Raw genomic sequence first — 20752 nt, 5'->3', positions numbered from 1 at the left:
AATTAACAGTTAGGACAAAGTGATGAAATGTGTTGGGGTCATCAGTAAAATGATGAGGTCTTGATAGCAAAATTGATTCCTAGGTCTGCTTTTTAAGAACATTTGTATTTACAAGAACATTGAGCGGATATGTGTAAAGGGTAGAGCCTTTGTTGTTCATGAAGAGAATTAATACTTTATATCTTACATTTTTATAGATGCACTATTTTTGTAATAAAGGAATATTTTGTTTTTGATTCAAAATAGTGTGGTTGCTAATATGTTTGCAAGGTCATAAGTGTATCCATTGAAGTGGGAAGTCGTGTTTATATGTGCTTTGCCATATTTTACTCAGGGGGAACCTATTTTCTCACTGCCAAAATCCATGGGTTTCTCTTTGCTTACAGAAGAGTTGGAATACAGTCAACCATGGAACCCTCCTTGCCCAGCTCGAAACATCCTTAGGCATTTCTGGTATGTTCCTAAGGCTGATCTCCTCATTCCTGTCAGAGCGGTATCAGGTCAGGCAGGGCTCTTTTATTCCAAACCAACCATCGTAACTTATAGTGTTCATCAAGGTTCTATTCTTTTTTCCTGGCTTTTTAAAACATATGCAAACCTTAAGCTGATCTCATCACACTTCATAGATCTACTTTTCAAATCTAGGCAGATGAAACAGAGCTAGTGCTCAAGCTCACCACTACTTCTGTTGATCTACAACTCATTCCAGACTGCCTGACCCAGATCCAGCACTGGATGGTTGACAACCCCTTCTGCTTCAATGTTCTAAAGCACAGATCACTTACTTTGGAACCTCAATCCCACCTTCCATGCCTTTCTTCTGATCTACATCTTTAGGCACAGAACATGGGTGTATTCTTTGGAAGCCTCCTCTCCTTCACTCCTATATTCAAGAAATGTCAAAGCCATACCACTTTCAACTTCACTTTCTTAGAAGCATCCCTCCACTCTTAAAAATGACCCAAAGAATGCAAGTGGCTTCTCCCATATTGCTCTCTTGACTTGACTATGGTAATAGTCTTCTCCAAAGAAGCTAGGTTGATTGGTTCTTAGCCTAAACCTTGTGACCATATCATACCTGCATTGTTGTCCGTTCACTAGCTGCCTGAGGGAGTATGCATCAATTTCAGTGTTATTTGCCTCGTTCACTACTGCCCAATCTACCTCCAGCAGAAGGTAAAGAAACACATCCCGTAAAGCAGGAGTGCAAATTTCAAGTTGGAAGTTACTAGTCAGGTACACAAAATCACTTTCCCCTCAGCTCTCAACATACCCACAGCACACCATTTCTTACTCAACAAGAGTCAGTTATCACTAGTCAATGGCTAGTGACGAGTAAAAACTGTCACAAGCCTGCTTCGAGGCTACTCTGGTCAGCTGGATGAGAGGCTATTCTTGGTGCCATGTTAAAGAAAATGAAAATTGTTTTCAGAGCGCTGGACTCGGGAGGAACCTCCATATGGAATGACCGCCCAGATCAGATCAGATCTGTGGGCAGCCACCTTTAGTTTCAGAAAAAACTGAAAACACCTCTCTTCAGAAAACCTTTGCCCTAGGAGAGTGAGCTATTGTTTAGGCTTTCACACACCTGTGTCTAGGCTATTTGGTCAATGAACCTCACTTCATACTTACTTTGTTTTCTTTTCTTGTTTTACCTTGCTCTTGCAGTTCCATACATTGTTTGCACTTATGTATTTTGGTCCATATCACTTTTGCCACTTCCATTCCCCTTGCACTTCCATCATCTGAATTGTTCTAAAACCTATGAAAGATAAATTCCACTTCCCTTTACTTTGGGTGTGCTGTGAAGACATTTAGCAGTCAATCATATTTTAGTTAATAATATGCAGTAACAATGTTTCTTATCTAGTTACATTGGCCCTCATTCCGAGTATGACGGCCCAGAAATAAGGATGCCAGTAGCAATGTACAGGCACCCTTACCGGACCGCCACACTACAACGATGCTCGTAGGGGTCGTGGATCCCCGGCATGCCTGACCTGCTGGGTTTTCAGGCTCCTACCGGCAAGGTTGTCACAGAAGCACTGGCACCTTTGGCAAGGGTGCCGGTGCTTCCGTGTCCCCATTTCCATTGAGTCCTACGGGACTCTATGGAAATGGAGAGTAACCGTTACCGCTGCTCTTTGACTGTACGGGTGTTACAGGGTTGCCGGAAACCCGCCGCTTACTGCTGGGTTTTCCAGGCAACCCCGTAATGATGGCCATTGTATACTAACCATGGGTGATAGAGTGAGTGGATTAATCCAAGATAAACATTGAAATGTATTAAATCAGTGATTATGTTAATAATTGCAGTGATAAAATGCACAATTTTGGTCATTTGGCAGGACTACCATGAAATAGGTTCATGTACAATTTTGATGGTGTGGTTTGCACCTTAACATGCCTGGGGGTCCTAATTCACACACACTTAGTGGTGGCTAGTGTAGTTCTACAGTGCAAAGGAGTACATATTTCCGTGATTTGGGGCCAGGGAGCCCTAACCATTTGGGGGACAGGGTAGTTTGTGGTGCTCCCCCAAATAATGTATTTTAAATAGTAAGTTGAAATGGTATACTTTACAGCCCATATTTTAGAAAACATTGGCAAAGAAAGTCAAGTCATATTTACAATTGAAGCTGTATATGAACACAAGAAAAGCTTCAATAAATGCCAGGTCACCAAAAATGCACAGAATCATTGTGCAATATATACTTGTGCTGCTGTGTCCCAAAAAAGACATAAGACCTGCATCAACTATATAGGCCAGCATTTCCCAAAGGAACACATTTTCATGCTGCCAGTGGCCAACAATATATGCCAGTATGGACACTGTAAAAAAACACGTTCATCTTGGCTGTTCTGTAACGCTTACCTCTGGTGCCCTGCAGGAGTGCCTGGTCTAGACTGTTCTGAAGCGTTGCCCCCACTGGATAACTCTGCTTTGGTGAATGCCCAAGCCTCTCCTTCCCCCACTGGTCGCTGAAGAACCAAAACCCAGTGAAATGTGAGGTTGGGAGGGACCCGGTAGAGCTCGGAACCTCTGGTAAAATGTGTGCGGGGGACTGGTTGAAGACCTAGGGAGAATAAGTGCAGATATTCAATATGTGTCCCCAACCTTCTCCCCACCTCCCCCTTGGGTCCCCTTGAGATAGGCTGGCTGGCGCACAGGCGATCGTGCTCACTGTATTTGGATGAAGGAGGCGAGCTGAAGATGTCAGGTAAGCATCCGACTCCAGTTGGTTCACTGCTGAAGGTAAGGAGGTAAGTCTTTATACTAAGCTGTTTTGTCTTCCTGGAAGCTTTGGCAGCTTGCAGCGAGGAGTGCAGCTTGTTTCGTGCTGTTCGTTCTTGGCAGGTGGTGCGGTGCGCTCTAACAAGTCTCTTTCTCTTCCTTTCCACCGGTGCGGGTCTCACGGAATGTCTTTTGCTTGGGTCAGCCGCTGCGCAAAGGTTGAGTAAAGTGGCTGATTGCTAATTCAGGTAAGTCTGTTCTAAGTGGTGAACTCGGGTGGGAATTGAAAGTTAACTTCAGTCTCTTACCATAGTTTTCTCGTCTTCAGGAGCTACGGTTGCTGCAGACCTCGATCGCCAGTGGTTCCCTGTGAGGATCAAGACGGAGGCTGAGGCGGAACTCTTATGATTAAGTCTTCGGGTAAGTACGGCTACATGGAGTCCAGGCGTGCACCAGTAAGCTACAGTCTCTGTGAACGTGGGAACAGGAGCGGTAAGCATTACACTGCTCTGGTAGGTAGCAGAAGAAACGCTCAGCGCAGGGTGTGACCCGGTACGTCGTTTTATAGTCTCGGCCCGCACCCTGTTAACTCTAGACCACCAGGGATGTCAGAACTTCGGGTCTACCAGGGGCCATCTTGAGTTCCATAACTGGTTCTGTCTTGGCAGCCATGTTGGTGTGGGTCTTGGCAGCTCCCACTAAACGCCTTCTCCAGCCAGCCACCCTGCATGTCCAGCTTCTCCCTACATTGTCATAGGAGGGTGCGCCATGTGTCCTAGTGCGTATGCTTTGTGTCCTTACTGGGATCGTGACAGCACTCCCCTCCAAAGCACCCCCAAGGATAGCCAATCCAGGTCCTGGCCGGGTTGGGTGATTGTGGTGTTAGCGAGCTAGTAAGCAAGGTGCATGAATGTTTTCTGCTGGCTCCCACATCCTATCTAACACGTTGTAACCTTTGCAATCGACCAGGTAATGTAACTTTTTTCTAAGGATTTTGGAATTAAGGATGTCTCATACCTCATATTCCTTTTCCCCATCTACTGTTTCTACTTGAGGAGTTTTATGCATGGAGTTTTGTGTGCCTGGGTGTACAGGTTTTATTAGTGACCCATGAAAGACAGGGTGTATTTTTAGAGATGAGGGCAACCCTAGTTTAATTGCCACAGGGTTGATGATTGAAACAACAGGATAGGGGCCAATGTATTTGGGATGGAACCGTTTGGGGCCTTTCAGTTGGATGTGATTGGTTGACAGCCAGACATCTTCCCCTACTTGCGTCCGTTCTTTTATTATCAGCGAAGCACTTGGGAGCGGCTTCAGTGTCTTGCTGGGTTTTGGTAACCTTTCTTAGAGTTTTCTGAATACTGGTATGTAGCAATGTTATAGCAGGCATTTCCAAGGGTGTAGGTGGATCGAGGGCTGTAGTGCGTGGATCTCTCCCATGTAAGAAAAAGAAAGGTGAAAAACCAGTGCAACTTTGGACACTGTTGTTATATGCATACTCAGCTGCCCAAAGAAGATCAACCCAAATGTCTGCCTGTACAAACATGCAGCACAGGTATTGCTCCAGAGTCTGGTAGGTTCTTTCGGTCTGGCCATCGGTTTGTGGGTGGTGACTAGTGGAAAACCTGATTTCGATTTGGGCTTTGACACAGCAGCTCTTCCAGAACTTGGATGCAAATTGGCTCCCTCAGTCCGAGATGATTACAGACGGGAATCCATTTAATCGTACAATGTTTGTCAGGAAGCTTTGTGCGAGAGTCTCAGCATGCGGTAAGCCTTTCAGAGCGATGAAGTGCGACATCTTGGTTAGAAGATCCACAACTACCAGAATGGTATTGTATCCACTACAAGGATATTGTGTGCCTTGGGGCAGGTGGTATGAACAACTGACGAAGTAGCCCTGGTGGTTTAATCTTTGATGCTTTGTTGTGGGCGCACACATCACAGGTCTTTATGTATTGTATAGTGGCTGCCCGACCAAGTAGGCCACCAAAAGTGCTGTCAGATCTTTGCCAAGGTTTTGGTGATCCCCGGGTGGCCTGCTGTCAGAGTATCGTGATAGGTATGTAAAACCTTGTGTTGCATAGGAGAGTCTGGTAAGTACTAGCATTTTTGGTTGTAAGGTAGGTCGTCTTCTATGGTTGGTTGAGGATCCTGGGATACCCAGGCCCACAACTGCTTTGGTTTCAAGAATTGTCTGACTTCCTTCTGAACTGGGTTTTCCCAGATCTTTAAGATGAGTAGCAATACCCTGGAGATGGATGGGGATGCAGATTTTATTCATATATCAATAATCAAAACAACTCAAGTAGTTTGGCAAAAGGGGCGTCCGTTTTATTGACAAGTATATGAAATGGGGATTACAACGAACATCAGCAGTCGTACGATCCTCTTACTCTAAACATTTTAGTAGAAACCAAGGTTATATTGCCTAAAATCGTCATCATTGACAAAAACCTATCGGAGGGAGTGATTGGTTCTAAGTGAATGCCTAATCATAAGTTCTATATCAGTGTAGAACCATGAAGGAAAGTGATAGGGTGCTTAACATCAGGTGGGGCAACTAAGCCCTCCCTAAACAAGGCCACTATGAACGTCTCTGAATACACAACGTTCCATTGGCTACACAAACTATAGGACCCTTGATTACATGGTCCTCTATAATTGGTTGGCTTCTAACCTTCATAAGTACTTTTCCACCTACGTTTAGTAGCACGCAGACTGAACATCCAGGTGCTAGTGGTCTCATTTCGAAACTAGCTTCCCACCAATTATTATATCAATCCATCATCACCTCAACAGTCCAGTGTCAATTAGTGCTTTGAAGTCTGGCCTTGAGTTTGTTCTTTGCTCTGAGAATTTTAAGGAGTGTAGGCACAGCTGGCATTTGTGCGTAGATGTGACCACCTCGATAGTCCAATTTCTTCTTACCATGTGACTGGACACCATGAAATGGAGCTTTTCGTGCATTTAATATTCTTTTTTAATAATCCTCTGACGTATTTTGTTTTGCTCAAGCTTCCTGGACTGGAGCTCCTTGTTCCTTCACACAATTTGTATCCAATGTCAGCCAAGTCCTGTTTGATAAGACTTTTGGCATCCTGCCTCATCCACCTTCTTCTGCTGGGCTTCATTTGTAATTAAAATTGCTTTTAACTGTAACACGCTGGAGTGAGGCCTTGTTTGCCCATGTTCATATTCAGTACTGCTTCATAACGTGAAGTAGAGACATCCATCTTTTATTTGTCCATATGCATCTCTCAAGGTATATATGTATATATATTTTGGCGCTTGCCACGGTCTATCTGTTATAAACTTAGAGCTAGCTTCACAATCATGTTTCTGCTTGCATTTCAATTGCATCTGTACACATGCAAAATGACGTAATATCTTCATCTACTTTACTGGCATAAGCTTCATCACCTGGAGCCCAAGATGACACTCATCCTTGTAGGCTTCTTGATGCGTCATAGAATATCTGCATTCTCTGAACTCTTCTGTGTGCGTCACCTCTGTCTGCGTGAAGGCACCATTCATCCTTGCCTTTCATCTGCTCTGCTTCTTCAGGAATCTCATTCAAATGGTCATCATATAGTCTTGCGTGCAGGGACGGTTTTCCCAATGGGTACTTTACCTCCCAAACTCTCTTCGGTATAGGTAGTCTTATGTGTACTGCACAGAGCCCACGCTCTGCTCTTTGTTGGTTCAGCTGTTCCGCATACATCACATACTTTGGTTCCCATTCTATAGGTAATATGGGCGGGCAGTTGGAGGGGGAGTACTTGGCTCCTCCACTACACTCCCCCCTTGGGGCAATTTATCGATCACTCACTCATCGTCTTTCACATCTAGACATCATTGTCTGAAAAACTGCTTCTTAGGGATCCATATTTTTATGATTCCTTTCAAGCATCCTGCTGATTTCACATGCTCATCCTTGTTCCATGTCATGAGCATGCACTGTCCACTTGGACTGCAATAGATCCATCTTCCCACATATTTCTTGTGGTTCTTCGGGTACAGGAACGTTGTTCCTTCAGGTGCATGAATACTGGCTTTCACAAAGTCTCTGATCTCTTCATCTGTTAGATCCTTGGGCTTCCATCCTGGTTCAACATCAATCATAATTTTCATCCCTATATGATATGATAAGGCATTTATAACGCGCCTATACACAAGAGCTTCAAGGCGCGATGAGGCAAGGGAGGGGGAACGGAGGGAAGACAGACAACAATCCTACTAGGCCAAGTGTCATTCAGATCGCGCAAGTGCATGGGAAGGGAGGAAGGGGAAGTGCAGGGGGGAATGGGAAGGGGACAGTGTAATACAGGGGATAATAGAATAAATAACAAAATAAGTATGGCCAGCAGGTGGCAAGGTCAAGGGATAAAGGTAAGTGTAGGCATCAGATGTCAAGTGCTAGTGGTAGGACTGTAGGGATACAGAGAGCAGTCCCCAAGTGCGGGGGTTTCCAGGAGGGCAGTGCAGGTGTGCGACTGGCAGAGGGGGGGACCTGGGCCCGAGATCAGAGGGTGACCAGGTAAACCAGTGCAGTTTCAGAATAAGCCAGGAAATCAGCAGGGGAGAGGAGCAGAAAAAGCAGAAGCAAAGAGAAAGGTTTTGAGGTGCTTCGGGAACCGGAGACGGTTCTCCTCAAGTTTCAGGGGGCAGGAAGGCTTTTCCAGAGGGAGGCCCTGGCCGAAGAAAGTGATCTACCACCAACTTGTTGCTTGGAGAAGTGACTGGCCCCGAGGGAGTTGGAGGTGGATAAGTGAAGAGCTCGATGAAGGGAGATATTTAGGAAGAGAGAGCTGAAGGTATTGAGGCCCTTGGCCCCAGAAGGCCTTGTGGACGATGCAGAGGGTTTTGAACTTAATCCTCGCAACCACTGGGAGCCAGTGCAGAGATTTCAGTCCTGGAGAGATACGATCCCTGGGCTTGAGGCCAAGGACAAGTCTCGCAGTCCGGTTCTGGATGAGCTGCAGAGGGTGGAGGGTAGAAGCAGGCAGATCTAGAAAGAGGCTGTTGCAATAGTCCAGCCTATAGCCTTCTTTGCTATCTTCCTGCACTGTGAAATTATTATCCTGATCAGACAAAATCTGAGCAGTATCAACACGATCAGGGCTCCAAGAAATTTGAACATATCTGCCATCCATTGTGGATCCCAAGAGAAGAGTGATCCAAACCAGCTGTCACCAGCAATGTCTTCTACTTCGTCTATCATCTGTCCATGGAGTCTTGTCAGCATGTCTATGGGTTCTGTCAAGGTCCCATTCTCGTCATCATGCGAAGGTATGAACGTGCAACATGATTCTCCTATTTTTGCACAAACACCTCCATCCATAGCTGTGATCATGTCCAAGACATACCTGTTCTAGAGAGCCATCAGTGCATTGAATCCTTTTATGGTAGTGTTGATTGTCTGCAGCAATTCCCATCTAGTTATCTGAAGCCACTTTGTATTTGCTCCAACTTGGATTCTTGGCATAAAGATCAACGTGAACATGGAAGAAGTCTGGCTGAATAGTCTGTGCTCATATGGGATAACATCAAAGGCTTCCATTGATTTGGCTGAAAAGTAGTTTTCTCTCTTCATTCTCTTTATCAGCTCCACAGATCTCTTCTTCCTGAGGTGAGCATCTGCTTTTGAGAAACTGTCAAGATTCAGGTCACTTTTTGGAATGACTAATGCTGAAACATGGACATTCACCAGTGTGCATATTCCTCCCCAGTCTTTAGGTAGCCTTATGTAGGTCTTGGATCCACAAGCCCAATAATGATCCATGATTACTGCTGTCCCATGCACCATACCTGATGTATGAAAGATACAATCACACTTTTGATTTTCTCCAACTTTCCCTGTGCCATTACTTCTGAAGCAAAACCTTGAGCTTTCCAAAAGCACTATTTGCAGGGGTCCTCCTCTGTCTTCGACCCATGTTAATAGTTTAGAAAGTCTTGGCCACAATGGTTTGCACACCTCCTGCACATTCAAAATAGTGGATTCAGGATGATTAGTTACCAACCAGGCTCTGCAGATCACCACTCCTTTTCCCAGCCATCTGGAGATAATACTGATCCCCAGATCTGCATTGACCTCTGTTCTTCCACATCTGAATTTCGTCTGCAGATTTTCCTGCGGCCTCCAATTTTTTGTTCACTTCCCTTCTGATTTCAGCTCCCTTCACTCCAGGTTTTTCATATTTTCATATCTAATCACGATACTCCTTGTTTTTGCATAGTTTCTTGTCTTTATATCTTGAATCTAATCGTCTTCATCTGGATATGTCCCTTCAGTTGCCCATTTGAGAGAGGTACCCTTCCCATAAACTGGCATCTGTCTTTCACACATAGCACTTTGCAAGACCAATGTGCTGTGTGCACATCTATTTCAACAGCTATGAAGATTTTCGACTTCCCCATGCTGTATGGCAGGAGTGCACATAAAAAGCATTCCTCCTTTGAAGTTCTTCTCCCAACTTCCTTCATGAGTTGGTACCATATATTATTCCCCTGATGCGCCGTGCTGTCCAGGTAATCATTTAATTCATAATTATCTTCCTCTGTGCTTCTTTTAGATCTCATTCTTTTCATATGAGCTTCCATAAACATGTCATGAAGTGTGCCCATGTAGCCTCTTCGCTCAGAAGTACTCACAGAAACATCCGTCCGGGGTTTCCTATGTGGGAGAAAGTTCAGAACGTCTCCTCTGTTCAGCAGCCCATTTAGGCATGAAAATGTGTCTCATAATCTCCATCTGGGATCTTCTTTTTGGAACTACTTTTGGATCAATTGTCACTGGATCAGGTGTATTTGCATGTGTTACTTGTGTAGGCCCATCTGTTATTGACCCCTTACCTTGCCTGGTTTTCCCAGCCTGTCACTGGCCTCTATAAATGGTCTCTACGACATGTTTTGTATGTGTATTATTGCTATTGACATCCATCTTAAGCTCAGCCAATTTGCTATCTTTCTTTGGGATAGGAATAACTACATAGGGTCTAGGCCTCCTAGTAGTTGCCACACGTACATTTTCCTTCTGGTCAAAAACATGCACAGGAGTATTAGCTCCATATGCACCAATATAAAATGCAGTTCTCACAGTCAATAAAAGCAGTACAATTATGAACACAATGCAAGTGTAGATCACACAGTGGTACGTACAGAGGTCAAAGTGGTCGGGAGCGGTGCTCCTATATTTTTTATTTTTCAGTTTCACTGTTCCTATACTTTTATTTTAAAAAGAAACAGTTCTGGAACGGCTTGTTTTAAAATAAAAGTGTAGGAATAAGTTGAAGCTTGCACTTCAGTGCACTGCACTGAACATTCCCTTAAATAATAGGTGTGTTTGTTTGGGGGTTTGGACTGTGTGTGGAGGGGGCGCCGTGATGGGGTTTGTGGAGAGTGGGGCAGACCGGCAGGGAACATAACTCCACTACTTCTTTTCGTACACTTCGACCACTGGGTACGTAAACCGACAACATCTACTTCTTGGACAACGTGACCGCCTTTCACTGTCTCTGTGTCTCTGGAAACAGTCATTCACTAGTCGACACACAGACGCCGCTTTAGTATGAAGAAAAACAACCTCAGCAAGTCTATACAATCTGTATGACATAGATTATCTCCCATTCTATGCCTTGGATCTACCTCAGCCCAGATGACATGTCGAATTTGTTTCAGCTGGAACCAAAAGTCTTCCTTTATCAGCAACTTCTCGATCTGTGCCTGAGAGGAAAGTTTCTACATCGAACTGTGATTTCTTTCAGAATAGATGCTCACTTGGATAATGATACCTTCCAGGATCCCATGTAGATTTGCAGTGTTTCTCGGATCCCTGAGAAAGGTGTGCACATCAGTGTGCCTCCCAACAAGGTGTGGATACTCTTCGATTAAACGAAAGAACACTACACTGACTAGTCTATGAGCTGCTTCTTTTGATAGGGGCATTTGTACTCTCCTCACTGTATTCAGGTAGTTTCAAGAACTGTTCAGTGATGACTATGAGTAAGCTTTTTATAACATCTTCATTATTAGGATTTTGTAAAAAGCCTGGAATGCGGGTGGTCCTCCCCACCAGTGATGGACAATTGCACAATACCAACTCAACGTAGGTGAGAATGTTCCTAGTTAGGTCATCACTTGGTAACACCATAGGTAAATAGAAACAGGAACTCTGTATCAAACAAATCTAGGCATTGTACTCTTTTCCAATTGCTGTGTCCACAGTCAAAAAGTGGCATACCCTACTTTTTTGTCAAGGCTCAAATTTGCCTCAGTCCAAAGTCAATATGCTACTGCGGCTTTGTGAATACAGATCTTCCCATGACCCTGCAACTGAGATGCACAGAGTGTTTGAGTTTGCTTTCCTTGACACTTTTATAAATGGCTTAAAAGGAGTGTCCTGAACCAAGCCTTAGTCCAACGAGTTCTGTGTCTTTCTACTTGTCAGCTTCTGCGTCCTTCTTCCTCATCATCGATCTTGTCTGCACGTGCTGTGGTTCTTCCCTGATGCTTGTACTTGCCTCGTCGTGTAGGGCTGCAGGCAGAGAAGTCTTTTCAGCAAAGAGTTGGACATCTCCCAGAAAAGTCCAGGCACACCTGCCCTGCACTTTGACAGCAGACGGCGTGATATCTTCCATGATGAAAGGAGCACAAAGGTGGGGCTCGTCCCACTTTTTCCTCACGTGATTGCGGATTAGAACTGTATCTCCTGGGAATAGCTTGGGTACAGAAATATGGTAAGCTTCAACTTGGCTATTCTTTCTTTAAGCAAGTCGTTGAACCTCTCACAAATCCCATTTCCTTGCGGATGATAAGCCGAAGAAAACTTGTGCTTTATATGTTAATAACTTCACATACTCCCCATCTAGGAACTAACTCCCGCACTAACAACTTTGCTGCAGAGGTGGAATCTGGGTGTGTACATGGACCTGCTTCTATCCATCTTGAGAAAGTAAAACCACTACATCCAGGTATCTATATCCATTACATACTTGTATCATGTCGACATAGTCGATATACAATTGCTGAAAAGAGCAATTAGGTCTTGGAATGACTTCCCTAACTGTGCGCAGCGTATGCCCAGCTGTAAATTGTTGAAAACAGAAAAGTGTTCCCTGATTGGAACTCCTGTCCCCTGCACACTATCAATTGTCTGAATCAATCAAACCAGTAATTTGTGTGTGGTATACATTAGGCATGGTAATGCCCCTATGGGAACTGCCATTAACATATTCCACAATTCTTAGTGAAAATTCAACAATTTCTGACAATAATTCAAATATACATTCAATTGGTACACAAAGAAATTTCATATGACAGTTTTTTCAAAAAAATCACAAGAAATGTATTGTATTGTTGGCCCAACGCGTTTCGAGTAAATGCTCTTCTTGAGGGGAATAATCATATCATTGATAAATTCCGGAAAGAATACTAAGAAACCCCATTAGGGTATATTCCCCTTAGTACCTTCAATATATTCATTGTACATTTTCCCCATTCAACATTTTTTATCTATAATCATTTAGTCAAAAAGGCAATAGAAAACTGTCCTGATTATACCCAAGGGCATCATATGTGTCATATCTAAATGTAGACGCTACGGGTCTATGTAGTGTTAAAAGAAGATTATTGCAGTTACAGAGATAATTTTGGTGTTGGAAGTGAAATGGATTAACATCACAGTACTCATAATGGTTATGACAACCATTGCAATTAGTAGCTTGAAAGCTTGTGCTCCTAGTGTAACGTCATTAGAAAATTAGGATAGAAATATAGGTTAAAGAAAAAGTGAGTTAGAGAAAAAATGAGCTGACCTTGTGATTGATTAAATATCTGATGTGTTCCTGTTGATCCAAAATGGACAGGGAATCATCTTAAAAGAAATATCGGGAATTTGGTGAACCTCTACGAATCTTGCTGAAAGAGCTATTTACATATAACTGTTGCCAATAATGATAATTAAACTATAGTTTAAAGGGAGAAGGGGGTGATTAATTGACTTCTGAATGGAATTCCAAGATGTCAAAGATACATAGTAAAATTCTCAAGGGACTGTGCTAGCTCAAAGCATCTGTAAACAATAAAAGTGGACACATTTAGAATTGATGAGAAAGGGTTAAATGGTCATATTAGATGATTTACTTGAAACAAAGTTCAAGTCTTAAAGACCATATGGATAAGTTAAGGATTCCTACAGAGATGTGTAACAATCCTATAGGACTCGCTTCTTGTTAAATAACAATGCATCCGGTAACTGAAAAGAGTAAGGAATCAAAGGTTATAGGCTGATATTATAATATGAAAAAGATGTATAGACAAGGAGCCTCGTTTATAACTTAGATCACGTGATGGATAGCCCGAACAAATACGGGATAGCTTCTATCTGTCCATGCCAATTATATGGTATAGTAGTGGAACGAAGGTGGGCTGGAAATGGTCATTGGGAAGTGACTTCCAAATTAGTTACAATAGCGTGACCTCTCTGAAAGAGTAAGAAAGGTCTGAGCTTGTCGGTCAAAGGAACCAAATAGAGACTCCAAAAAGTTCTAATAGTACTTACATCTCAATTGGAGTGACGTGGATGTCTCCTGTGGACATCCTAGCGTGTATGACCGTCAGGGTCAAATAGATACAATAACGTAACCTCTCTGTAGAAGTTAGACTAGAATAAGGGTGACGATCAAAGTAACAGCGGAGCCTCGAAAAGGTCCTAATAGTACTTACATCTCAATTAGAGTGATGTGAATGACTTCTATCGACCTCCTTGCATGGAAGACCATCCGGAGGGACTGCTGTTTAAATTGTAAGAACATTAAGAACATTAGCAATAAAGAGCATACATACATTCAGTGGAAAAAGGAAGCGGTCTCTTAATGTGTTTAGAGGTGCTGCAATTCAGCTAAATCTCTGAAACACATCATACAATGGAAGTCAATGGAAAAGTGAGTGTAGCAACACCTATTAATGACTGGGGTTACTGTACCATAAATCAAAGCATAGGCATATTCACATAAAGAAAGTGGAAAATGTAGGATACATCAGGCAGACAACCCTTAAGGCTGCAAAGTAGGAGGATCTGCTCTAGGCCTGCAACAATACTCACAGGTATATTTTGCTGGAAGATGGGTTCACCCCCCACATGGAGCTGGGTCCTCACATGAAGGCCAGGGGTCACCACACCTGCACACCTACATGCAAGGCAGCGCACATAATGCCTAAAGACTTGTGAGGGGCACAGGCCTCCAGCAGCAGGAGTACAGGCTTCAGGTAGGCCTGACAGTAGAACACAGGCTGTCCAAATGTTTTCCAGGGAACGAACCACATGGCCCGGACAAAAATAACCAAAGGGATAGACCAAATGGATGTTGTGCTGGGGGGCCACCAGGACAGCACCACTTACTAAAATGGGGTAGCACCATCAGATCTGCATATACACATTTGCAAATGAAGAGCCAACGGAATAACACAAATTACAATACTCCTAATCCTAACATAAAAAAATATAGTGAACATATAATAAAATAAGTAAGTGCACATCCAGAAAGGGTCTGACATCCTGCAGTTAGTCGCATGGGGCTGTCTCTTCCTGGGGGGCAGAGGGTGGAGGGGAGGCCTGGACCTTTCCTCCATTACAGAGATAGGGAGACTGGACAAAACAATGTACCATGCCCCCACTGTCATAAACTGATAAGTTTAGTCAACAGGATCTAGGGGATGGACTGAGCAGCAAAGTTGGAGCACTGGAAAATGCAAACCCATTGAAGTTAATGCAATTCATACAACAGAAGGAGGCTCGATAGCAGATAATGGCTGTCCATAGAAATCAATCGAATTTAAAAGCATTTTACATAAAACATGTCTTTCAGCCCAAACAGTTCTATCTTAAAAAGTTTTTCAATCATTTATGTTCTAAGGGTTTACCTGCACAAGGTACAGTCTTTATAAGTTACACAGTGCAAATGGGTGACTGCCCAAACATCCTCTTACGCAGAGTCTGAGGGCCTACAGACCACTAGCCAAAAGACCAGGTAGCAGCCTTAGTACCAGCCCCTGTTTTGGGGGCGTCACACCTTGAGGGTATGTTTTGCTCCGACTGTCCCATACATCACCTCTAGGGGCATTTGCTCTACCTTTGCACTAACACAAGATATCTGTGGTAAAGACATTCCGGTAATGTATGTAATACTGCACACAAAAAAACATATCAGGTATTGTTATGAGGGACAGAGCGGATGTAATGACAATCCATGGAGAAAAGGGACAGTGGTGTTGATTCCTTTAATTTTGTTTGTTTTTTAGTTTTGGCTCTTAGGTGGTGCTAAAGCACCATTTATAAGCCACAACTATTGTATTGAACTACAGCTAGGAGGGAGTTGGAATGTAAGGAGGGAAATAAAAGCTGTTAGGTGGTGTTTGGTTATTTTCCCATCCATTGACTGCCCATGGACATGCTAATCCCTACGGCCATTCCCACCCACTTCTTGCCCCTTCCCGCCCAAAACAAATCCTCCTATGATCTCTTTGAGTTAGGTTTATCAAGCAGTGACATCAAACTGTGTGCTTAAGTGCCTGCCAGTGTTATTTCAAAGCAGTCTTCTGAGAGTTGATGGCTTAATTGGAGCAGTACTGTAAATGCACTGCTGGTGCAATAAAAATGACTTAACCAATTGTGCTTTCAGACAATTTGTTAATAAGCAGTATGTGTGCTCTTCACTATAGTTCTGTTAAGAACAGGTATTGCAAATCCAACAGTTTTGGCCAATGTATAGTTTATTAGATAGGCATTTGCCAGCACTGCTATTATATGCCCAGGTACTCACACCATTTTGTAGCTGCTACCATTGATGGACAGTTAGTACCATAACAACAGTGCCTGGCAAATGCCTATAACATACCCTCACAAAATCCAAAATCTTTGGCATTGTCCATGCTTGCTGTGATTGTGGCTACTTGGCTCAGTAGAGCATGGTGTGAAGATTTGCAAAGCATGCTAATACCCCAAAAGGTACCCTGGTGCTAAAATCAACCTTGACCGATAGTGGAAACAAGGAACCTAAGTTTACAGTGGAAAAAAGGTGGGCCTTAAGAGACGACTAAATTCACAATGATCTGAGTTTAAAGTGAAGAACAACCAGCTCCATCTAGGATGACCTGAGCGCTTGAGCGGGGGTGTAATAAGGGCCTCTTCCCTGTACAAATACTGACCCTATTAGTCATGGGCATGAAGGACTGGACAGTGTGACTTACATGGCACCCTTGATTAGTTGCCTATGGAGGACACTGTGTATGACCTATAACTATGACAACAAATAAAAGTATTGTGTTCATGCATCAATTATTGATTTTAAGAATTGACTTTATATGATTAATTTGACATGACGTGTCTTATTTTGTCATTGCAGCTGTGACATACTCTGAAGATTGTGGATTCTATGATGTGATAAAAAATTTGACCATTCTGACAGATCCGTTGTTCAATAATGTACGTCCTGTGAAAGACGCAAAACAGACAACTGTTGTCAAGCTGGATTTCACTCTGTACGCTATTCTAGATCTGGTAAGAGCACGTCCTTCGAAATGCCATGAGTTGGACGTCAATGGGCCTCTGTGTTCATGTTTGTGTTGGTGAACCCCCCCAAATGCGTTTCTTGGGAGGTCATCATTTTGATTCTGGAAATGCCCCAGGCTGTTGTCCCAAGCATGTGAAGTGAAGCAGATGTACCCTGAATGGATGTCACACGTTACTGTTTCCTGTTACTGCATGCAATACTGATGCTCTGATCATTTCAAGGAAACCACTGTCAATCACAGGCTTTTGGCAAACATTGAATGAATCCAGGTACCATGAAAACTCATGCCATTCTGATTATTCGAAAATTGGACTCACTGTATCATTTTCAAGCATTGCTAAATGCGAAAGTAATTTACAAACCATGACTAATTGTACCTTAACATTCCTGGGACAATGGTCCCTTGCTTTTTTCAGCAGCAAGTCCCATAAAGTAACTTTCTGGTACTCTGCATGCTGATATTATAAACACTTTGACAAGTGTTATGCCCAAGATCAGACACTCCTTTTGGTTGCTTTTGCTGAAACAATACGGAGGAGGCTAATATATGCGCCAAAAAGCCTTTGCTTTTAATCTTATTTGCCACTTATGTCATCTGAAGATCACACTTGCTCCCCATTCCCATGTAATCCTGCGTTTAATGAATTCATTCATTTATTTATGTATTCCTAACACTTGCAACCCGCTCCTTGCCACAAGTGGGTTTATGTGGAGGGATTAAGTGGGCAGATTTGCTGCTGGGTTTGGATAACTAGAAATATGCAAGTGGGCTCTTGTATATGTGAAGACCACGCATACAGTGCGACTTCTTTAGTGTGTGTGCCCATGTTTTTTTCATAGTTACAATTTAGGAACGAGGTACTTGTATAGTCTGCTACTCGCCCTTTGCAATGGCCGAATTATCAATGACAGAATGCATCCCTGATTCCAATTGTTCTAGTAGTAGGACTTCCAAGAGGACAACACAAAAGCCTTCCCTGATATATGTCAAAGGAGTGGGGTGAGTGATGTAGTGGCTTTAGAAATTGACTTCTAAATTCTTATCACACCCTCACAAGTTTTCTGGAATGAATGAGCAGTCACCTCAAGGTCATCTCTTGAAAGCATATAACCAAAAAAGTGATGGGTGGATGGTTTTGAATTAATCTGAACCACTGGCACTGCTCTGGGCAACCTTCCACACCACCGTTTTTTTAGCCTGTCTGCATCTGTGCCATTGCAAAAGGGGTGCACCCATATGCAAATCTGTCAGGTACTGCCACCAATGGGAGTGCCGAGCCCAAACTACTAGGCCAGGTCCTCTGTGCACAGAAACACAAGCAACCTCAAACATGTTCCAGTCTTGTTTTTCCTGTCATCAATGACAGCAAGCAAGCAAGGGACCCATGTCTGGGCATACTCTCTCTCACATTGGGGGACAAACTATAACCAAAAACATGATCAGTGGAAGGTTTTGAATTAATCTGAACCACTGGCGCTGCTCTGGCCAACCTTCCACAACACCGTCTTTTAGCCCATCTTCAGCATTGCAAAAGGGGTCCAGCCATATGCAAATCAGTCAGATACTACCACCAATGGGAGCAACCGTGCCCGAACTGCAAGGCCAGGTCACCTCTGCACAGAAACAACCATTCCTTTTCTAGTATGAAGAATGAGCTCTTGAAATTAATTGTCCAAATAATAGTTTGAGTTGCCTAAACAACGCTCATTCTCCATGTGATCCGATAAGGCGGGTAAACAAAGCTTTTCTATTGGATGTTTTTGCTTTTGTCTTCACTGGTTATTTATTGTAAGAAACACATCTAAATAATCCCCAAAATGGCCATTGAGGCTTTTAGGCCAGTAGAGTTCATTGTTTCCCTGCAAGCAACGCACTGGGACCCTGACACAATTACGTATGTCTCTGTGGCAAATGCTTGGTGCTCTTTGTGTAAACAGCTGTAATGTCAGGCAGAAGCACTGTGCCTGAAATCTCTTGAAGCCATATTAAAAACATTAATTATGTAATGGGTTCCCGAATTCCAGACACCCGCTGTCGCTTACTGACAGGCTACTTACTACTTAACAGTGTTACAATTACACCCTCTCATCCCAAATCAGATTGATTGAATCTCATGCGGCCTTCCGTAAGGCATTAAAAACCAGCCTCTTTGTATGACTGCCTCTCCTTCTAACCTGCACTGTGCTTTGTGCCCTCTGTTGTTCCCATACTATGCACTATATCTTGCAATGCAACCTGTGTTGGGTCTACTAACTCACTGTAACTAAGCAATTGTATCAACCTGGGGCCACTCTCCTGTAACCCTGAAGCAAGCCTACTTACATTTTCTTATAGCGCCTCGATGCCCATGGGCTGTAGTGCGCTATACAAATCCAAAACAAAAAAATAAAATACAATTACAAACAAAAATGAATATACACTATCCCTAGAAATTAGCATTCTATTTTATTCCACTAAACTCTCATCTCAGAACAGGTTATCATGCCATGTTCTTTCTGGAGAGGAGCGTCTGCTACCTTCTTTGAAAAGTAAATAGGGGCATTTTACAAGTTTGGTTATATTAGTTCCATGAGGTTCAACAAAACTTTCTGTTTTTCATAAAATAGTTGAAATATTATTGAAAGCATATTAAAATTGACAATAACAGCGATTCATTAAAGCTAATACGGATCTTAGCATTACTGATGCCAGGGTTCCTGCAAATTCATGAACAGACTTAGTGAAACTAGTGGTAGTTCCACCAAATATTACTGCAAATACCAGACTCCATGCAGTAAGCATGGGGTAACGGGAAGGGTCCGCATGATTTAGAGTCATGCAGACCCTTCAGTTGATCCCCATTTTGGAGACCCGTTGGACCCCATGGCGAGTGCAAATGACCACATGCGCTATCACTGCATACAATACTGGTTTTGTTTGGAGGATATTTCATCCAGTAAGTCCTGAAGAATCACACAGTGCCACCATGTTGAATATTGATGAAACGTGCAATCATTTCCCCACCAAGTGCGGGCACTTAAAACTGAAGACAAACACATTTATATTTTTGTCATAACTATCTTGGACAAAGTGTAACAAAAAAACTTATCTCTCTTTTCAGGAAATGAAATATCAAACCCTGAAAACGTTCGGCTGGCTTAACATAGTAAGTGCTGCACTTTCTAATATGAGCAACTATTTGGAGTCATGTGATCTCTGGCATAAGAGAAATTGGAAGTGAATCAGTCACTGACATTGTGAATGTGTGCTATTTGCAAAGAGGGCAATTGACAAACTGGCATGTCTGGGCATTGGCGATGATTCCATGTCTTTCTCGTTTTCCGTGAGAGGATCCAAAAGTAGTAATACCAATTTGTTTTTTTATACAGTGCTTTAATCTCAAGCACTTGACATATTTACACACATTAATATTATTATCCAACCAAAATTGGTCCTCGTTTATCGACCTCGTAAGGATGAAAGGCTGAGTTGGCTTTGCCGGGATATCGAACCTGCGACCTGCAGATCAAAGACAGATCACAGGAATGAGCATTTAACCCGCTGAGCCATTTTACCCATCTTACCAGTTATGAATATCTTGCTCATTGACCTAGTTACATGGATGTATAGGTCGAATCTACGAACAGTGCACTTCTGTCTGTTTACATTGATGTACATGTTCAACATAGGAAGAGTGCATTTCTGCCTCATGCACTTACCACATGTACAATTAGCCCCTAATCTAAGCACAAGGGATCTCCTTTCTTAGGTTGATCCGGGGCCTTGGGTCAAGAGCTGGTCATCACATCCATTGGTTTAGGTAGATGACAGTAATATGTGTAATATGAGTAACTCAAGCTGGCTTCATATTTGTTCGTGTGATTTTATCTGTGTCTGCAATATGATTGTTGGATCAGTCAGGCAGATATTACATATTTTTGGTGCATTGAACTGGCCACA

The 20752-nt window shown here is 43.0% G+C and overlaps 1 protein-coding gene across 1 annotated transcript in view; it reads left to right on the top strand.

The window, feature by feature from the left end:
* Window positions 1-20752, top strand: part of LOC138528311 (5-hydroxytryptamine receptor 3E-like) — a 654547-nt gene that overhangs the window by 308977 nt on the left and 324818 nt on the right. The window contains exons 2-3 of the mRNA XM_069639808.1: window positions 16645-16799; window positions 19914-19958. Of these exons, the coding sequence (XP_069495909.1) occupies window positions 16645-16799; window positions 19914-19958 (200 nt within the window). The remainder of the gene's footprint in view (window positions 1-16644; window positions 16800-19913; window positions 19959-20752) is intronic.

The sequence above is a fragment of the Ambystoma mexicanum genome, chromosome 1q (genome assembly GCF_040938575.1).
Source record: "Ambystoma mexicanum isolate Mex_15411 chromosome 1q, UKY_AmexF1_1, whole genome shotgun sequence".
In the NCBI taxonomy this organism is placed as follows: Eukaryota; Metazoa; Chordata; class Amphibia; order Caudata; family Ambystomatidae; genus Ambystoma; species Ambystoma mexicanum.
The sequence above is the reverse complement of the archived record's forward strand: the minus strand, read 5'-3'. Positions and strand labels throughout refer to the sequence as shown.